Source organism: Hippoglossus stenolepis, chromosome 13, assembly GCF_022539355.2.
Source record: "Hippoglossus stenolepis isolate QCI-W04-F060 chromosome 13, HSTE1.2, whole genome shotgun sequence".
Taxonomy (NCBI): Eukaryota; Metazoa; Chordata; class Actinopteri; order Pleuronectiformes; family Pleuronectidae; genus Hippoglossus; species Hippoglossus stenolepis.
Window position 1 is genome coordinate 17,192,167 of NC_061495.1, and position 15,390 is coordinate 17,207,556.

At 42.5% G+C, this 15,390-nt stretch overlaps 1 protein-coding gene across 4 annotated transcripts in view; it reads right to left on the reverse strand.

The window, feature by feature from the left end:
- Positions 1 to 15,390, reverse strand: part of il1rapl1a (interleukin 1 receptor accessory protein-like 1a) — a 165,439-nt gene that overhangs the window by 49,585 nt on the left and 100,464 nt on the right. For all 4 annotated transcript variants that reach the window (XM_035175667.2, XM_047342482.1, XM_047342483.1 and 1 more), the window contains exon 6: positions 2,774 to 2,848. In XM_035175667.2, coding sequence (XP_035031558.2) covers positions 2,774 to 2,848 — 75 coding nt within the window. The remainder of the gene's footprint in view (positions 1 to 2,773; positions 2,849 to 15,390) is intronic.

The window sequence follows — 15,390 nt, forward strand, 5'->3', positions numbered from 1 at the left end:
TACAGGTCTGGAGCTGAGGGATGATGGGTCTTTGGGCAGAGACATGCATAGAGCCCTAAGGAGCGCAGGGGAGGGGATACTCCTGACAACACACCCTCCTCTAAGACAAACTCCCTCTGATGCCGCTGTCTCTCTTTCCCCCTTATCTCAAACACCCCTCTTGCGTGACCACTCTGATGCCATCAGTCTTTTCTGCTTTCAATTTCATGGACCTCGGTGTTCCTCTCTCAGCCTCATCCACGTTTACTTTCCTTTACATCCTGGCCGCGTCGCTTCCGTGAGAGTTTATGTAACACGTGTTTTATTTATGTCTCCATGCGTGTGCGGTGTGTAAAGCCGGCTGAGAGAGAGACCTGCACCGGGGGCAGCAGAGGAGATAAAGTGGGTCTACGTGTCCCCGGCAGTGTTGCAGATTTATCTCTCTGCTCACGGCTCTGATTTTACTGCCTGTCCACTGGCCTCCAGTGGATCCCATCTCTCCCTCTCCCACCTCTCTCTCTGTGACCAGCATCTCTCCGTGTGCACGCTCTGGCTGCTATAAATCTGCCATGTTGCTCAATAAAGCTGCTCAGGGCATGACTCAACAAATATTAAGGAAGAGGACAATAAATAAATAAAGCTAAATAAAAGAGAAACTCTCTTCTGGGGCTGGAGAGACAACTTTTCAGCGCACAAAATGGAGCCCCGCTGTAAAATATATAATTCAGTGTCTGTGCTTTAGACATGCTGCTGGGAGTCTGTGGGGACTCAACACATGACATCATCCGTATAGCTTTTCTTTCTCTCTCACTCACTCACTCAGGATTGACTCGCTTTCTGCACTACCAGCTCCAAGTAGCATAATATTATAAAGGAGCTCCACTGCTTTTAGATCAGTTTACAGGGCATAGTGAGAACTAATCAGGCTGTGAAAACAGTTTATTGCTCTTATGTGGCTCTGAAACTAGTTGTGTTAAGTAAGAAAAATAATTGTGATCTGTCTCCTGGATTCTTGTTGTTTGGGCTTAGAGACACATTTTTTGCAACAAACTGGGGACTTGGGAGGTAGAGAAATTGTGCACTCATCAGGCAAAGTGAATTGCATTGTGGGAAATGTATGTTTTGGGAGACCCATACCAGAGTTGTTAATTCACTTCCAGTACGTGAATTCACTTCCTGCGGTGACGCAAATCGCAGCTTGGAATCACATGGAGGAACAAAGGTTCCGAAACAAGCCTCATGTCTTTGTTTCATTGTTTACATTTGATTTGGTTAGTTTCACATTGTCATTCAGGGAGCGTACTTAAGACTTTTGGATGGCACACTTACGTCCTGTCGTCATCAACTATTTGGGCTGCGTCTAACTATACTTGACATTGATTGGCTTGAAGAGGGGTCTGACGCCGGCGTGTTGTTAAATCAGCTAATCGCTAACTTTTTTGAATGAAGTGTACAGAAAAGTCGTCTTTTCCTTTGATAAAGAAAAATAGTGAAATTGGCTTTGTTAATTTCAATGCCATCATTATCGCCACTAGCAAAATAAATGTCCTCTTTGTTCAAACATTATGTTGCTTGAGGCAAAGACAAAAAAATCTTATTTTTCTTCTTCTCTTGTTTAATGATGACTTAACTTCCTGGAACTGGTCTGAAATTCGGAAGGTTTCACACAAACCACCATACTTTAGTTTGACCCAGGGGACCACCTCTTTCGGTTGGACCAAATTTTGATCCGTTGGTTGGGTCCGTGTTCCAAAGCACCTTTCACACCTGTTACTTTGGTTGGGACTTAAATGAAAAGTCCAAATGTTCGGACCAAACAAGGTTGGTGTGAACGCCCCCTAAAATTTGAAATAAGGATATCTTGTCCTCCTCAACCCACTTGCCGATCCACAACAAAAGACTTAAATAACCTAATAATACCTTTTCAAAGTACGGGCAAAACCTTTCCTAAAACTCAATGGAATCAAGATGGAGACTACACAAATAGATGAAGTTCCTCCCTGCATTGTGTTCATGCATGGGTATGCGGACAAGTGACAGGGTGCTCGTCGGTTTATGCACAGCAGTGATTTTTCACTCTTGATCAGCTGACTGTGGAGGCATTTTAAACGAACAATACTTGAGCTCCGACAGCATGCGAAGCACCAGACAGAAGACAAAAGGTATCTGCTCAGTGAATCCCTGCACCTTCTTTGTTTTTATCCTCACCCCCCTCCCCATCTGTCACACACTCATCCAGTCTGTCTCTGCGCTCCAGACCTCTCAGTCTTGTCCCATTGGCTTCACCATGACAGACACATTAGCCATTCACAGAGCGCAGAGCACCATGTGGACAGCGGACTGTGCCCAGAAATCAAGCAATATGCTGTCACAGGAAGAAAAAATGGAGAAAAAACCCCCCAAACAAACAAAACATGCATATGGTCACTCACGCACGTATGCACACACGATAGGTCCAACGTGACCCCGAGTCAAAGAAGACAAACAACGGCAGCAGAAAGCGGCTGCTTGTCCATGTGGCGAGCCAGCGTATGGAACCCTGGCACCATATGGGCTCGCTGTTGTTGACAAAACAGCCTTCGGGACATTAGCACCCACCATTTGCATATATGGAAGACACTTTCACAATAGTTTCTTGTATTTGTCTGTTTCTCCAGCAAATTAAAGTGCCATCATCAATCCGTGCTCATTGCCTGGAGGTGTGTCGAGGGGGATTTTGAAAAGTCACCCCATCATTTTTAGATGAACGCAGTAGTGGTGATTGCGGCTGAGGGAAATCCCATGATGCTCTTACCTAGCTGCAGCTCCATATTGCTAATCTTGCTTTCCGAGGGAAACAGGATCTTTGGCGGCTTGTCAGTCAGAGGAGCTGAAAGGGAGAAAAGACACAATTTAAGTATGACACACGACAAACCAACACAACAGGTCACTGAAGAAGAAGGGGAGTGAGAATAAAAGATTGTGCTAATTTGATTCTTCTTTTCCACCCCCCCACTGCTTCACATTGATTTGTTAGCATTTAAGCAAACAGCACAGACAGATGTTATCTCCGACCTCCTATTGAAAATACACAAACGCTCTTCTTGCTCTTTGCAGACACATTGCTCTCTAGTGTTTCGATCTTAGTCTCCATTCATCTGACCTACTTAGAATCATAAATAAGTCCCCGAACAAGCCACCATTTAATTTGCATGAGTGTTAGGTATTTTAAGAGCCATCATGTGTGGTGTGTGTGTGTGTGTGTGTGTGTGTGTGTGTGTGTGTGTGTGTGTGTGTGTGTGTGTGTGTGTGTGTGTGTGTGTGTGTGAGTGAGAGGGAGCAGCTGATGCTCTAATGATGCTAATCATCCATACGGTGGATGTCAGACCTGCCGCTGAAGTCCTTTCTCTGGGGAACTCGGCGGTTTCATTGTTGTTAAAAGCGTTTGTGTGTTCCGGAGAAAGACTGCACTCGTCAGGGTTAAAGGTTTAAGGTAAACAGAAAGTGGGTCTTGTACAGTATGTACACGACTCAACAGTAACACAGGGGTGATGAATGCTGAGGCCGTGTGGAATTTTATTTCTCGCTCAGAAAGATGAAACTGTCTTTTTTGAAGGACACAAAGATTCCCAGCAGGGTTATGTTTGTGTGAGGATTAAAACAAACTCCGTCAATGTATTGTATTAAATATGCATAAACACAAGAGCCGAGGGTGCTCTTGTGTTTATTCATACATGTATGTGTATTTTATTCTTGCATGTTGACACACAGATATTTTATGGTGGAGCTACTCTAAACTCCAGAATGCAAATATGTTTCTACCAGATCACGTGTGACTTCTTTATTACTTCTATTTGAGTGTTGCTCACGAGCTTAAATTAGCTCACATGCTTAGAGCTGGTGTTTCTGAGTATATTAACTTTGGACTTCGGAGCAAACATCGTTGAGAAAGTTAGTCAGCGCCATGTGAACATTATGACCTCCGCCACGGAAGTTGTGCTTGATGGATTTCTATGAAAGTTGGTAAAAGAATGGGACATGGGCTAAGAAAGAACCTATTGCATTTTGGAGCGGATCCAGGGTTTTTTATTTTACTTTTTTTAACATTGTGTGATAATGATTTTTGCAACAATTTTTGTTGATTTCTCTGTAATTACTTAATTGAACTTGATATTTTTTTTTAAATCAGGCATATTTATGTGACTGCTATCTGAGTGAAAATCCAGATCTCGCAGATATATGTGTGGTTGGTATGGTTTAGTATGAGGGAACTGTTGGGCCTTGGTGGAGGTATGTGAGTGCCATTCTAGTTGCTACTGTGATGCTTTGTGAAAGAAAAGCAGGGTTGATGAAGAGAACTTATATAATATTAATTGATTTAATTTAACAGTGGATGTCCGATGAATGAATGCACCAATCAATGCCTCTCAACTGGAAGTCACATCATTTTTTAACCAGGAAGTCAACTTCTCCCACTATTTTAATTATATGCATTAAGGTTCTTATGGACATTTTAAAAAATTGTATTTAACATAAAATACAATTTTTTACAATATCTATTTTGATATTTAACGGAAAAACACTACTTTAAAACATGTTCGTATGGAACTAATGAAACCAATAAAACCAGACTGGATTATATTTGTAGACTTAAGCTTCAAAGTTACTGAGCTATAGTTGCTCCCCTTTACATAGCAGGAAAAAAGAAAATCAGTCCACTTACATATCCCTTTTCTGCAGATTTTAACATTGTTTGAATTTGGCATGTTTGGTTATCTATTCAGCACAATTTCTTATTGCTGTACCATTACATCATGGGGAAAATAGGTCATGTTAAGCTCATTATAACCCACGTTTCAATGCTTGTAAGCCCAACATGTTTTTTTCCTTCACAGACCTTGGGATTTCTTCCTCTGCATTAAAATAAATGCAGAACTTGACCATTATAATTATACAACAGTGCCGACAAGGCCAGATAAAGAGATGGACTTGACTGGAGTGAAATAGGTTGGATGTACAGAAGAGTATTTAGGCCTTTGGGTTCATCTCTCTGTATAGTGAATGTATTTATTCATGGTAAGAACTCTATGCGTTAGATTTTTACATTTTAGGTCAGATAAGAAGGGTATGACCTTTGACCATGTGCACAGCAGCACACTGCAGAGACACAAACTAGAGGAAGCACACAAAATGCACATACACTCATATGCACAGAGCGAGGCACTAACACTAACTCTGCACTTCCTGAAGCATCTGTGGGAAAAAAAACAACTTTTTATCGGATGAAAACAGCAGACCTTTCAGGCACGTCTAATTATTCAGTGGTGAATTTGCAAAGGCAGCGTATTCAGGCCAGTTTGTAGCCCAGTGCTTTCATTAAGATGTTTCCTTAGAGTGTCCTCACAAGCCCCCTTCTTCTCCTTTATTATAAGACCTCTCTAACAAGCTGCTTGAAAGCCCTGCTCTGTTTTGGCGTCTGTATTTGGGACGAACAAACCACGTTATGTTGCTGCACTAAGTCATTCGGCACAAAGTGTGTGGTCTGAAGGGAAAGTGCCCGGTCTTGTACAACGCTTGGTTTAAGACTGAATAACTTATTGAACAATTACGCGGGACGTCAGGAAGAAGTTTTCATGTGAGGCGATGGCGACAAAGTGTTGGTGTTTATCATGTGCCGGAGTCAGAACAGATCAAGCACCTGCTGGTATGTAAATAGTGACAGAGGAGCACAGTGACATCTACGAGAGGGGCGGTCACGGGCTTTTAGGCACAACTGTTTGCACTGTTAATAGGTAATCACACAGCGCAAATTACACTGGATACTGATACAATTTTAATTACATATCAAACTGCTATACATAATTACACAATGGGTGATCCTATAGCTAATTATGCACTAAGCAAACAAATGAGGACAAGCTGTGGACGGGAGTGGAGAGGGGAAGCGGATGTGGTAAGGAGAGCACAGATAGGAGGCAGACATCCGTCAACGGAGACGCGGAGCTGGTGGAATGAAGAGAATAAAGCAGGAGAGAGGATGGGAAAGGCAAATTTATAAAGCTAAAGTGAACCAGTCAAGATACATGCTCCCCCTCACTTTGGCATGCAACGCTTGCTTCTGAAAATCTCATTATCTTAATTACCACTCCTTTATGGGAAATACATCAATTATCACGGTGCCGAGCGGCTGGGAGGGGGGGGCACCATTTAAAACGTGGAGGATTGGGAGCAACTCCTCACAAAGACGAGAGTCTCTTCTTTTCATTAGCAGGCAAAGTCTTGAATTAAAAAAACCCAAAGACAAAACAGGTTATTAAACATGCAAATAAATCTGATGAGCTGTTCACTTGGAAGTGGCTGTTTTATGTGTCTGATTTCTAAATGATACAATATATTCGGTCATCGCCTCACTGCAGGAGGGTTTTACAGCCAAGCCGAGCTGGGGTCTTTCTGTTTGGAGTTTGCATGTTTGTGATTGTGTAGGTTTTCTGCAAGTACTCCGGCTTCCAAACATGGGGCCTCCATATCTTTCGACGGCGGGAGGTTAATCGGAGACTCTTAATTGCTCGTAAGAGTAAATGTGAATGGCTGTGGGTCTGTATCTGATTGTTAGCCTGTCCAGGGTGAACCCTCCCTCTCATCCATTGTCAGCTGGGAGGGATGGATGGATGGATGGATGGATGGATGGATGGATGGATTCAAACCACCAACCCTGGCCCGAAGTTAACGATCGACCCTGAAAACACAGCCCCTCACAATTTCAGAAATTGGAGGATATATCAAGAGCATTTAACGTCGCAAAATGGAAATTGTGCTGTTGCTGAAGTTGCTGAAATGTATATAAACTCCAGCAAGTGTCTCTTAATTAGTATTTGATTTGACATGTATTATTGCAGGGGAACGGGCTGGTGTGCTTGTGGAGGCATACCATTAGATCAGTGACTCAGTATAAAACTTTGATGTACACTACACGTATCCTCAGGGCAGAGGCATTGTGTATTCTCTGCAGCAAACTCGGCTGAATTCATTTCAGGAGGTGACACAAAGTATTGCAGTAAACCTGATGCCATGACAGTGGGGCTGCATTCCTCTGCCTTGTGATGGCGCCTGCGTGTGAAGTTGCAGACATTGTGACGTATGGAGTGGAAAGTGATTGTGCTTATGTCTAATTGTGTGAAAATAGAGTAGGTTGTGTAACGTTAAAAGCAATCCTGAGCATGGCTGGGTTGGTGTTTTCAAAGGCTAAGAGCGTTTGACACATGACAGTTGGTATGAAGTAACTTCCCTGCTTGGCTAAGAGTAGGTTTCCAGCGCTATTAAGGAGAGACCAAGTCAAGCCATGTACAGTATGTGTGTGCATACATGCTGAAGAGTGGATATAAGCTTTGTGATCAGTCAGCCACAATCCCATTTATGCTTGGTGGCGGAAAAGCTCACTGGACTCTCCTGATGGATTATTCTGGTTGACTGACTGTAAGGAAACAGCAAATTAATGAATTAAGGATGGAGCTGGGCTACTTGGATCACTGGGCTTTTTCTGTTAGTCGTCTCATTAATGGGGGTCGGTTCAGGGGGATTTGCAAGAAAGAAATATGCCGTTGGCAAATTGGAAACAAAGGTGAAACTAAGAACAAATCAAATGTATAAATTATTTCCACGTGCTGCATGCGGGTGCGCAGGTACCTACTCGCTTATCGTTCAGGCATACAAATGGGCACGACACAGTTACGGACATTCACACACATCCATCCAGAAACAAGCGTGCACACGCACGTGAAGACGTGAACAATGGGCCGCATTGTCCTTTGGTCTCAGGAAATTGGCTCCCAAACGTTTTCAGTATTTCACCAACAAAGGCAGTCGAGCACAGAGCAGAAAGGAAAAAATAGAAGGAGTCTCCAGCAAACACAAAGTCCTTGAGTCTCCCAAGACTGCTTAGCTCGACTAGAGAAGTCCCAGTTCTCCTCTACGGCTGGCGAACTCCTATATTGTACCGCAGGAGATCACCATATATTAACAGTGACCTTCTTCTGTACTGTTGTCACCTTTGAGTCAGTTTCATTACATTCGTGATGGTGCAATAACCGTCCTGTATGATTCCCTTATAAAGTCACCTCTGAGTATACGGAATTCAATTCCAGCTCTGACCGTTTCCCACATGAGAGAGGCTGAGCAGGGAGCTGCATGGTTCCATCCAGAGTGAGGTAATAAAAGCAATTATATTCATCCTGAACCACATCACGCTTCCCCACTGTGCACCACTGTTGTGCTCTCTGAGACCTCTGCCTATGGCACCACCGAAATATTTCAACATCAAAGCAACAGGAGAGTGCGTTCCATCACCGCAAATATGTCCAGACAGGTTCCTGCATCATGGTCACACGCATCGTTAAATGGCTATCATGACCGTAAGTGAACGACTGGCCTCTTTTGTCACAGTGGGCAGTTAAGTTTTTCTGACAAAGCAGCTCTTTAAGAGACAGTCTGATCATGAAACATGGCGGCGATCGTGCTGTGCAAGTAAGGGTCCCCACTGCGAGGCCTCATAATCCATATCTTTGTAAAACTACATGAAAGAGGAAATTAAAAGCCAAATCAGCTCCTTGCTCACTTGCGGCATATGTTGGCCGACTAATGGAAACAATTCATTACCTAATAAGTAGAATGAGAAAACTTAAAGAAAGAGGAAGAATTACGTGAGTGATACAGAGATGGAGACACCAACAGAGACAATGAGTCAATGAGGAGAAAATGTGTTTTTGAAAGCTGGAGGTTTATCCGACTTTCTCAGCGGGTGAGCATTTGTGTTTGTGCGTGTGGTCCAGGTATTACTCATGTTGTGGGGACCTAAATCTGTTACTTGTCTTCCTTATGGGGACAAAATGCAACTCCCCATAATGTGAATCCTTCAATTTAAGGTGGATACATGTTTTAAGGTCAGGGTTAAGGTTTCAGTTAAGGATAAGGTTAAGGTTAGGTCTTTCTGTGTCCACAGATCTTGGACAGTTAATGCTTGATCCTATAATCTGACTATTGTCCTGACTTCAGGTTTCCTGCCCTCACAAACTTCAACAGGCCGTTTACTGGAACTCCACATCAATTAGTCAGAGAATCCTCTTGAGTCAGACTTCAAGTGGCTGCTGAAATAAAAGCCCAGGAAGTGCGTACCTCCGCCGATAAAGTCACACAGTGAAACCCCTGAAACAATGTAATCTGTCGAATAAATAACCTGTATAAAGACACTTGATAATTAACAGCTATCATAACCTCGCATCACATGCCTGCTGAAAAATTTGAAGGAGGTTTAAAGATTTAAGAAAATTGTATTCTAATCAACCCACAATACAATAATGTATTATTCTCTTCTTAAAATGCTGCCTCATTAAGTCTGTCTTCGTTTTTTTTTTTTCAGACTCTCAACAATGATGATATTTTATGCAGCTTGACAGAATAACTCGCAGTGTATTAACAGCGAGAGCGTCAATTAAACAGTCAGGGAATGTGAAGAGTGTTTGAAATGAATGAGGAGCGGTTTTATGGGACTATTGTTTACACAACAGAGAGAGAGCGAGAGTCAGAGGTGTCCTCAGGATTTAATGGTCTCCCCTGCGCATCACAGTCGAGTGATGAAAAATGAAAACGCTTGTATACAGACACGCGTGTGCAGTGAACACAAGAGCACGTAATCCATACTCAGATTCATGGGCTGTACATAGAAGAAAAAAAATATAGCGAGAATTTGATGACTGATATGAGGCAGGCATCGCTGAAATGAACAGCATTGACTTTGTCTGTGGATTTAATTAAATGAAATGAAAGTAATTTGATAAAGCAGGTACAGAACTGATAAAATCTCTCTCTTCTGCTTCTCTCCACACACACACACGCACACGCACACACACACACACACACACACACACACACACACACACGCCCCAATCATTGCTCCACAAACTCCATAGGGATCTGTGACACATATGTTGTGTTGCACTCTGTTACGTTACATTATGAGATATGACTGTTTCAGCTCTACAGCAGCCTGTTTTATTTCTTCTTCTTCTTTGAATGCACCATATAGTTACACAACAAAGACAACAGAAGACCCAGCAGAACGCCACAGTGGGCGCAGGGTGGAATTATGCCTGTGTGCAAGTGAGGAGGCAAATCTGCATGTTCAAAACCCGGGCAAGTGAGCGCACTCATCCGTGTTGATTTGAATACTATGGGAGAGGACGGGCAACAAGGTGCGAGAGAGACGAAGCGCACGCCGCATGATTGTGATCGTCTCAGTGTTACGTGCCCGCGAGGATACACAAAGTAACAGAGCATGTGAGGATGTGTCCGCCCGTGATGTAATTCAAGGTTCAGATGATTATGAATAAACAGGAGGCTAAACCACATGTAGTGCGAGAAGGTCTGTTTGTTTCATGAGCAGGCACTGGACAACACTGCCTGTGGGAACTTGGTTGGATATTAAGTGGAAAGAAAGAAAGAAAGAAGAGAAAACAGGGGGAAGATGTAAGTACAGAAGAGAACACAAATAAAAGAGAAGGGCTGTGCCAGATTAAGACTTGTTGGTTCCTTATTGAACAAATTTTGAACAGGTGTCCAATGTTAAAGTATCATCATGTTGAGCCAAGTCATCTCTCCAAGAAAATGTTGGTTTGATTTTAGGAAAGATTACACAAAAACTACAGGACGGATTTCCACGAAACTCGGTGGAGGGGTGTGATTTGGGTCAGGGAAGAGCCCGTTAAATTTTGGTTTGGATCCACACCGAAAGGCAAATGCAAGATTTATTTAGTTTGTCCTTGATTTCTCAACGGAATACATAGGACCTTTATGAAAAATACAATTTGGGATGTTTAGGGGTCTGATATTTATAAATGTTTGTAATTTGGTGCCGATCCAAATAGAAATCTGGATCTATTAAATTTAAACGTGGTTTCATAAGGGGACTGTTGACCTATGCACTCAATGAACAAACATACAACAGAATTAATAGTGCTACTCCTGGTTGGTGCATAAAAGCAAGGCAAGCATTATATCACTAATATAGTTTGAAAAACAACAAATAAATGTATATATTTAAGCAAAATATGAAGCAAAGGACAGAGGATGGTGCGATCTCGGGGTTTGACCAGGCAGCTTGGTCCGTGTCATTCAAACTCACTCTGGGTCCTGCTCTGCACCTCCACGAAGCATCAACACCAGGCCAAACAGGCTAACTTGACGTAGTGGGCATTTTACTGTTGAGAGCGCCGTAGACACAAAGACTCACTCTATAGCATAATGGTGGAACAAAATGTACAATGCAAAACAGTGACTTACAATTTAAAAAAAATATATGAAAAAATAGCGTTGGACAACGGAGGGCGCTGTGACTGATGATTCTCATCTTTGACTCTTGTGTGGGTGCAGCTTAGCACCATCTGCTTTGTGGCTTCTCTGAGCAAAACAGCTCACTCTTTTCATCCATCTCTGACTCTTAACCTCTCTCTCTGTGGCGCAGAGGGATATTTTCTTTTATTCTATCTCACTAAGAAGTGTGGCTCTCTCTCCCCCTTGTCATCTTTTCATCCTTTTTTTTGTCTCCTGTCCCCGAATTGGCCTCACAACACTGTATTTTTATTTTTTTTTGCACCTTTCAGTAAATCGTGCCAATTCTTTTCTTAGCTCATTTTCCTCCACACTCTGCACCCAACTTGTGCCTCTGCCTCTCCCTGGAAGCTTGTATGTGTGTGTGTGTCTGTGCAGTGTATCTTGGACAATATCACTGTGAACTTTAATGTTTCCCAATGGGCAGAGTGTACACTACACTGTTATTCCATTAGGGCTCAGCTCACAAACAGCGTGTACATGTTCAATAATGCAGGACAGTGCTTAACTTCTGCCAGTGTAAAAAGAGAAAGAAAATGGGATACACCTTTGTTACCTGGTATCGCACAAATGGATGCACACATATACATACACACACACACACACACACACATACACGGATGCATATATGCAAACATTTACACGCGCTTCTGTTGCGTTCACAGGCTGCTGATCCTTGCAAGCGTTCCCACAATCTTTCAGGCGAGGTGCAAAACACTGCCTCACACAATACGCACTTTCCTGTCAGCCTCAGATAACAGAACCCAGCGGTGGAGCGGCGATAAAGAAGTAATTCCTGCTAAATAAAAGAATAAAATGTACAATAAATACGACGCGTGGAGCTCATGCAGAGAGGCAGGCGTGGTGGGGGGGGGACTCAAAAAGGTTGACACGAGACATTAGACAGAGAAATACAGAGAAACGGTTTCAGCTGAGACATTGACCATCCACACATCCAGCAGTAAGTCTTACAGAAGGCAATGACCGAGGATTAGCTCTGTAATCAGTGCCAATCTCTGTGGGCAATTCTGAGGGAAGCCCTTGTGGCTCGGTGTCCATTCTGTTACTCCATCAGAGCAGCAGGACGAGGCTAACCCAGTCAACTGCAGGGGGGAGCCAAAGCAGGTGGATACACACCCAAGGGACAGGATTAACACAGGCCTGGCACATTACAATCAGCATGCACAGCGTATAATCCAACTGGAAGGTTGTGTGTATGCGTGTCTGCTTTATTTGCCTTGCTGTATACCAGCCTGGGGTCCATCCAGGTGTGCAAACACACTGGTGGAGGAGAGCAGAATACCTGGGGTGACACACACCGGGCTGAGATTTACATGGAGTAACTGAGGAGCAGATAGGCAGCCTGCAGGGTCACCTCACTACCATCTGCTTCATCAGCACCCTTTGACCCATCTCCACAGCAACATCGCAGCTCGCAGAATCCACTGTTTATCCTTAGCTCCGCACAGTGTGATTAACGGACACAGTTACATAGAGAACAAAGACAATATGTGTCAATACAGTAATTCCTCTGCACTCTGCAGGATATGAATATGAGATTATTGAGTGTTTATCGAAGAAAACACGTGTACTGTATGTAGATGACTGAAAACACGGGGATCTAAGTTGGACATGTCATTATTATATGTATTAGCTCTGAATTGCACAACAACCATTTGTCAAATATTTATTATAAAAAGCAGAAATATAATGTTCACTCAGTGAGATAATACGTCAATGTCTACCTTGGTTAATAATAAAGAAACTGAAGCAGTGCATAGAGATATAACTGAGACTGCAATCCATAACTATTTTTATTCTTTGAATTGGATACAAATGATAAGCTGAAGTTTTGTTTAACTCATACATCGTACACTTATGACATTTTATCTGGAGATTGTGAACTATAGTCTGTTACTGTATATAAAGATGGACAATGTGTCTCCACTTCCTCCCACGATCCAGAAATAAAGCTAAAATACACTGGATACAAACACCACTATCTTGTGCATTTGGAGCCAGTTTGCGAAGTAGTGATCGAGGATGGAGCTGAAGTAGCGAGGCCCTTTCTCAGCTGTCAATCGTGATGTTGTACTTTGACTTTTTAGTTTGGTCCATGTCCCAACATCTAACATGGAGGAGGTATGATTCATGACCGATACTACAGCCAGCCACCAGGAGGCGATCAAGATGCCTTAGCTTCACTTTTGGCAAGCTGTCATGTCATTCATCTTTCCATAAAGTCTATGGTTGTTTACTGTTGTTACAATATTTTAGTGCGACCTGCTTAGCCAGGTGTAATTTAAAAAGCGATTTTGATATATTTTTTTCTGGTAAAATAAAGATAAATTCAAAATTTAAATGAATGAAAGTGCATCACGTCATCAACAACATAAACATGGCTTATTATCTTCCTTTAATATTTCTCATTAGAATAGATTTGAGTCTAGGATCATATAAGCTGTGTCACAGGTTAATAAAGTGTCCTATAGTATTTCCTCTACTGTCTGTATTGATCTGTTGTCTCTGGAAGGTCTGAGCAGGATTTAAATAAACTTTGTTTTTCAGGAGAAATTCCACATTTTGGACTCATCATTTAAAAGATTACTAAAAATCAGCTTTACAGATAAAAAAAACAAAACAAGTGAACACAGAGAATGTGTCATTATAGAACGAGGCAGATCTGTTTGTCAGCAGAGCGGATTCTCACAGCCCACCAAATGATTTTTACATCTCCCTAAGAGCGGCTTAACTGTTAATTGGCACGATGTTGGTTCTTTTTTCGATAGGGCAGAAAATGGATTTTTGCTCAGATAACACAGGTGGTGATGGGAGACTAAGCTGATGAGGACATGTTGACATCAGGCACCTTTCATTGAGGGGAGGGGAGGCTGAGCAGCAGCGATGGAAAAGCAGTGAGACAACTCGCCCGCTGCCAGTTTCTTTTTGTTATGTCTATCAGCACAAAGCTGGAGGAGTACACCTCCATCCGAGAAACATCCAGAGATACTGCGTTGGAAACTAAGCCAAAAAAGTAACAGAACACTGTTGATGGAATTTCTTTATAGGGTTTCTTACATAAGATATTTATCTTCTTTCTGTCGTCCATTCGACTGCAGAGACTGTTTCAAACAGTTACTCCTACGCACTGAGAGGTGCTGGTTAAAGCAAAAGATGTCTTCGGTGAGTGCCTCGAAACTACATATGTTTATTTTCAAGTGACAAAAACTTAAAGCGGCCAAATGGAAACGAAGCAGGAAGTCAGGTGATATTGCAGAGCAAGCAAGAAAGTTGGTTGGATTCATGGGTCAACAAAACATCAAACTTTAATACAGCAGACAACAAAGCTTCTGGTACCTCAGCAAACAAGTTATTTTAACCCAAACCACAAAATGTAACCAGCCTTCACATGGTTCACCAATCTAAGCCATAGTTTCAATAGTCATCCAATCAAACAGCTTTATTTGGGAAGGCACGAACAAGCGATGGCTTCCTGTCGATGGAGACATCCGATCATAAAACCTCAATCTGCTCACTTACACCTCAAAGACAAATGGCACTCACATGAGGATTGTGCATTCTTTGGCCAGAGAAGACAGAGTGAAAAAGGCTATATTTGTCCACCTAGAGAAAACCCTCATTTAACAAAGGAGGTGGTCTATAGGCGAATTCAAAGTGTCCGCATCCGCTAGACGCTGGGGTTCGCTATCGTCATCCCATGTCCGCTATAGTGAATGCACCAGTGACCAGCGTGTGTAAGATAACAACTCTCAACATTTACATTCACATTTAAAAACCCACAGAGGTTTGAATGCCTGAAACTTCCCATTATTCAGTTAAAAACAAAGAAGCTTCTGGAATGAGAGCGACGACATCTACAAGAAACACAAGAAAGTCCAGTTGTCTATGTGCACATGTACAATTCCGGAAGAGGCCTTGACCTGGATCTACACAGATCATAGACAAACACCATCATTTGTTTTTGAAAATGAAAAACATATTGGACGTTAACACCCTCCAATATATTAAAAAACATTTTTGGGGCCAAAGACA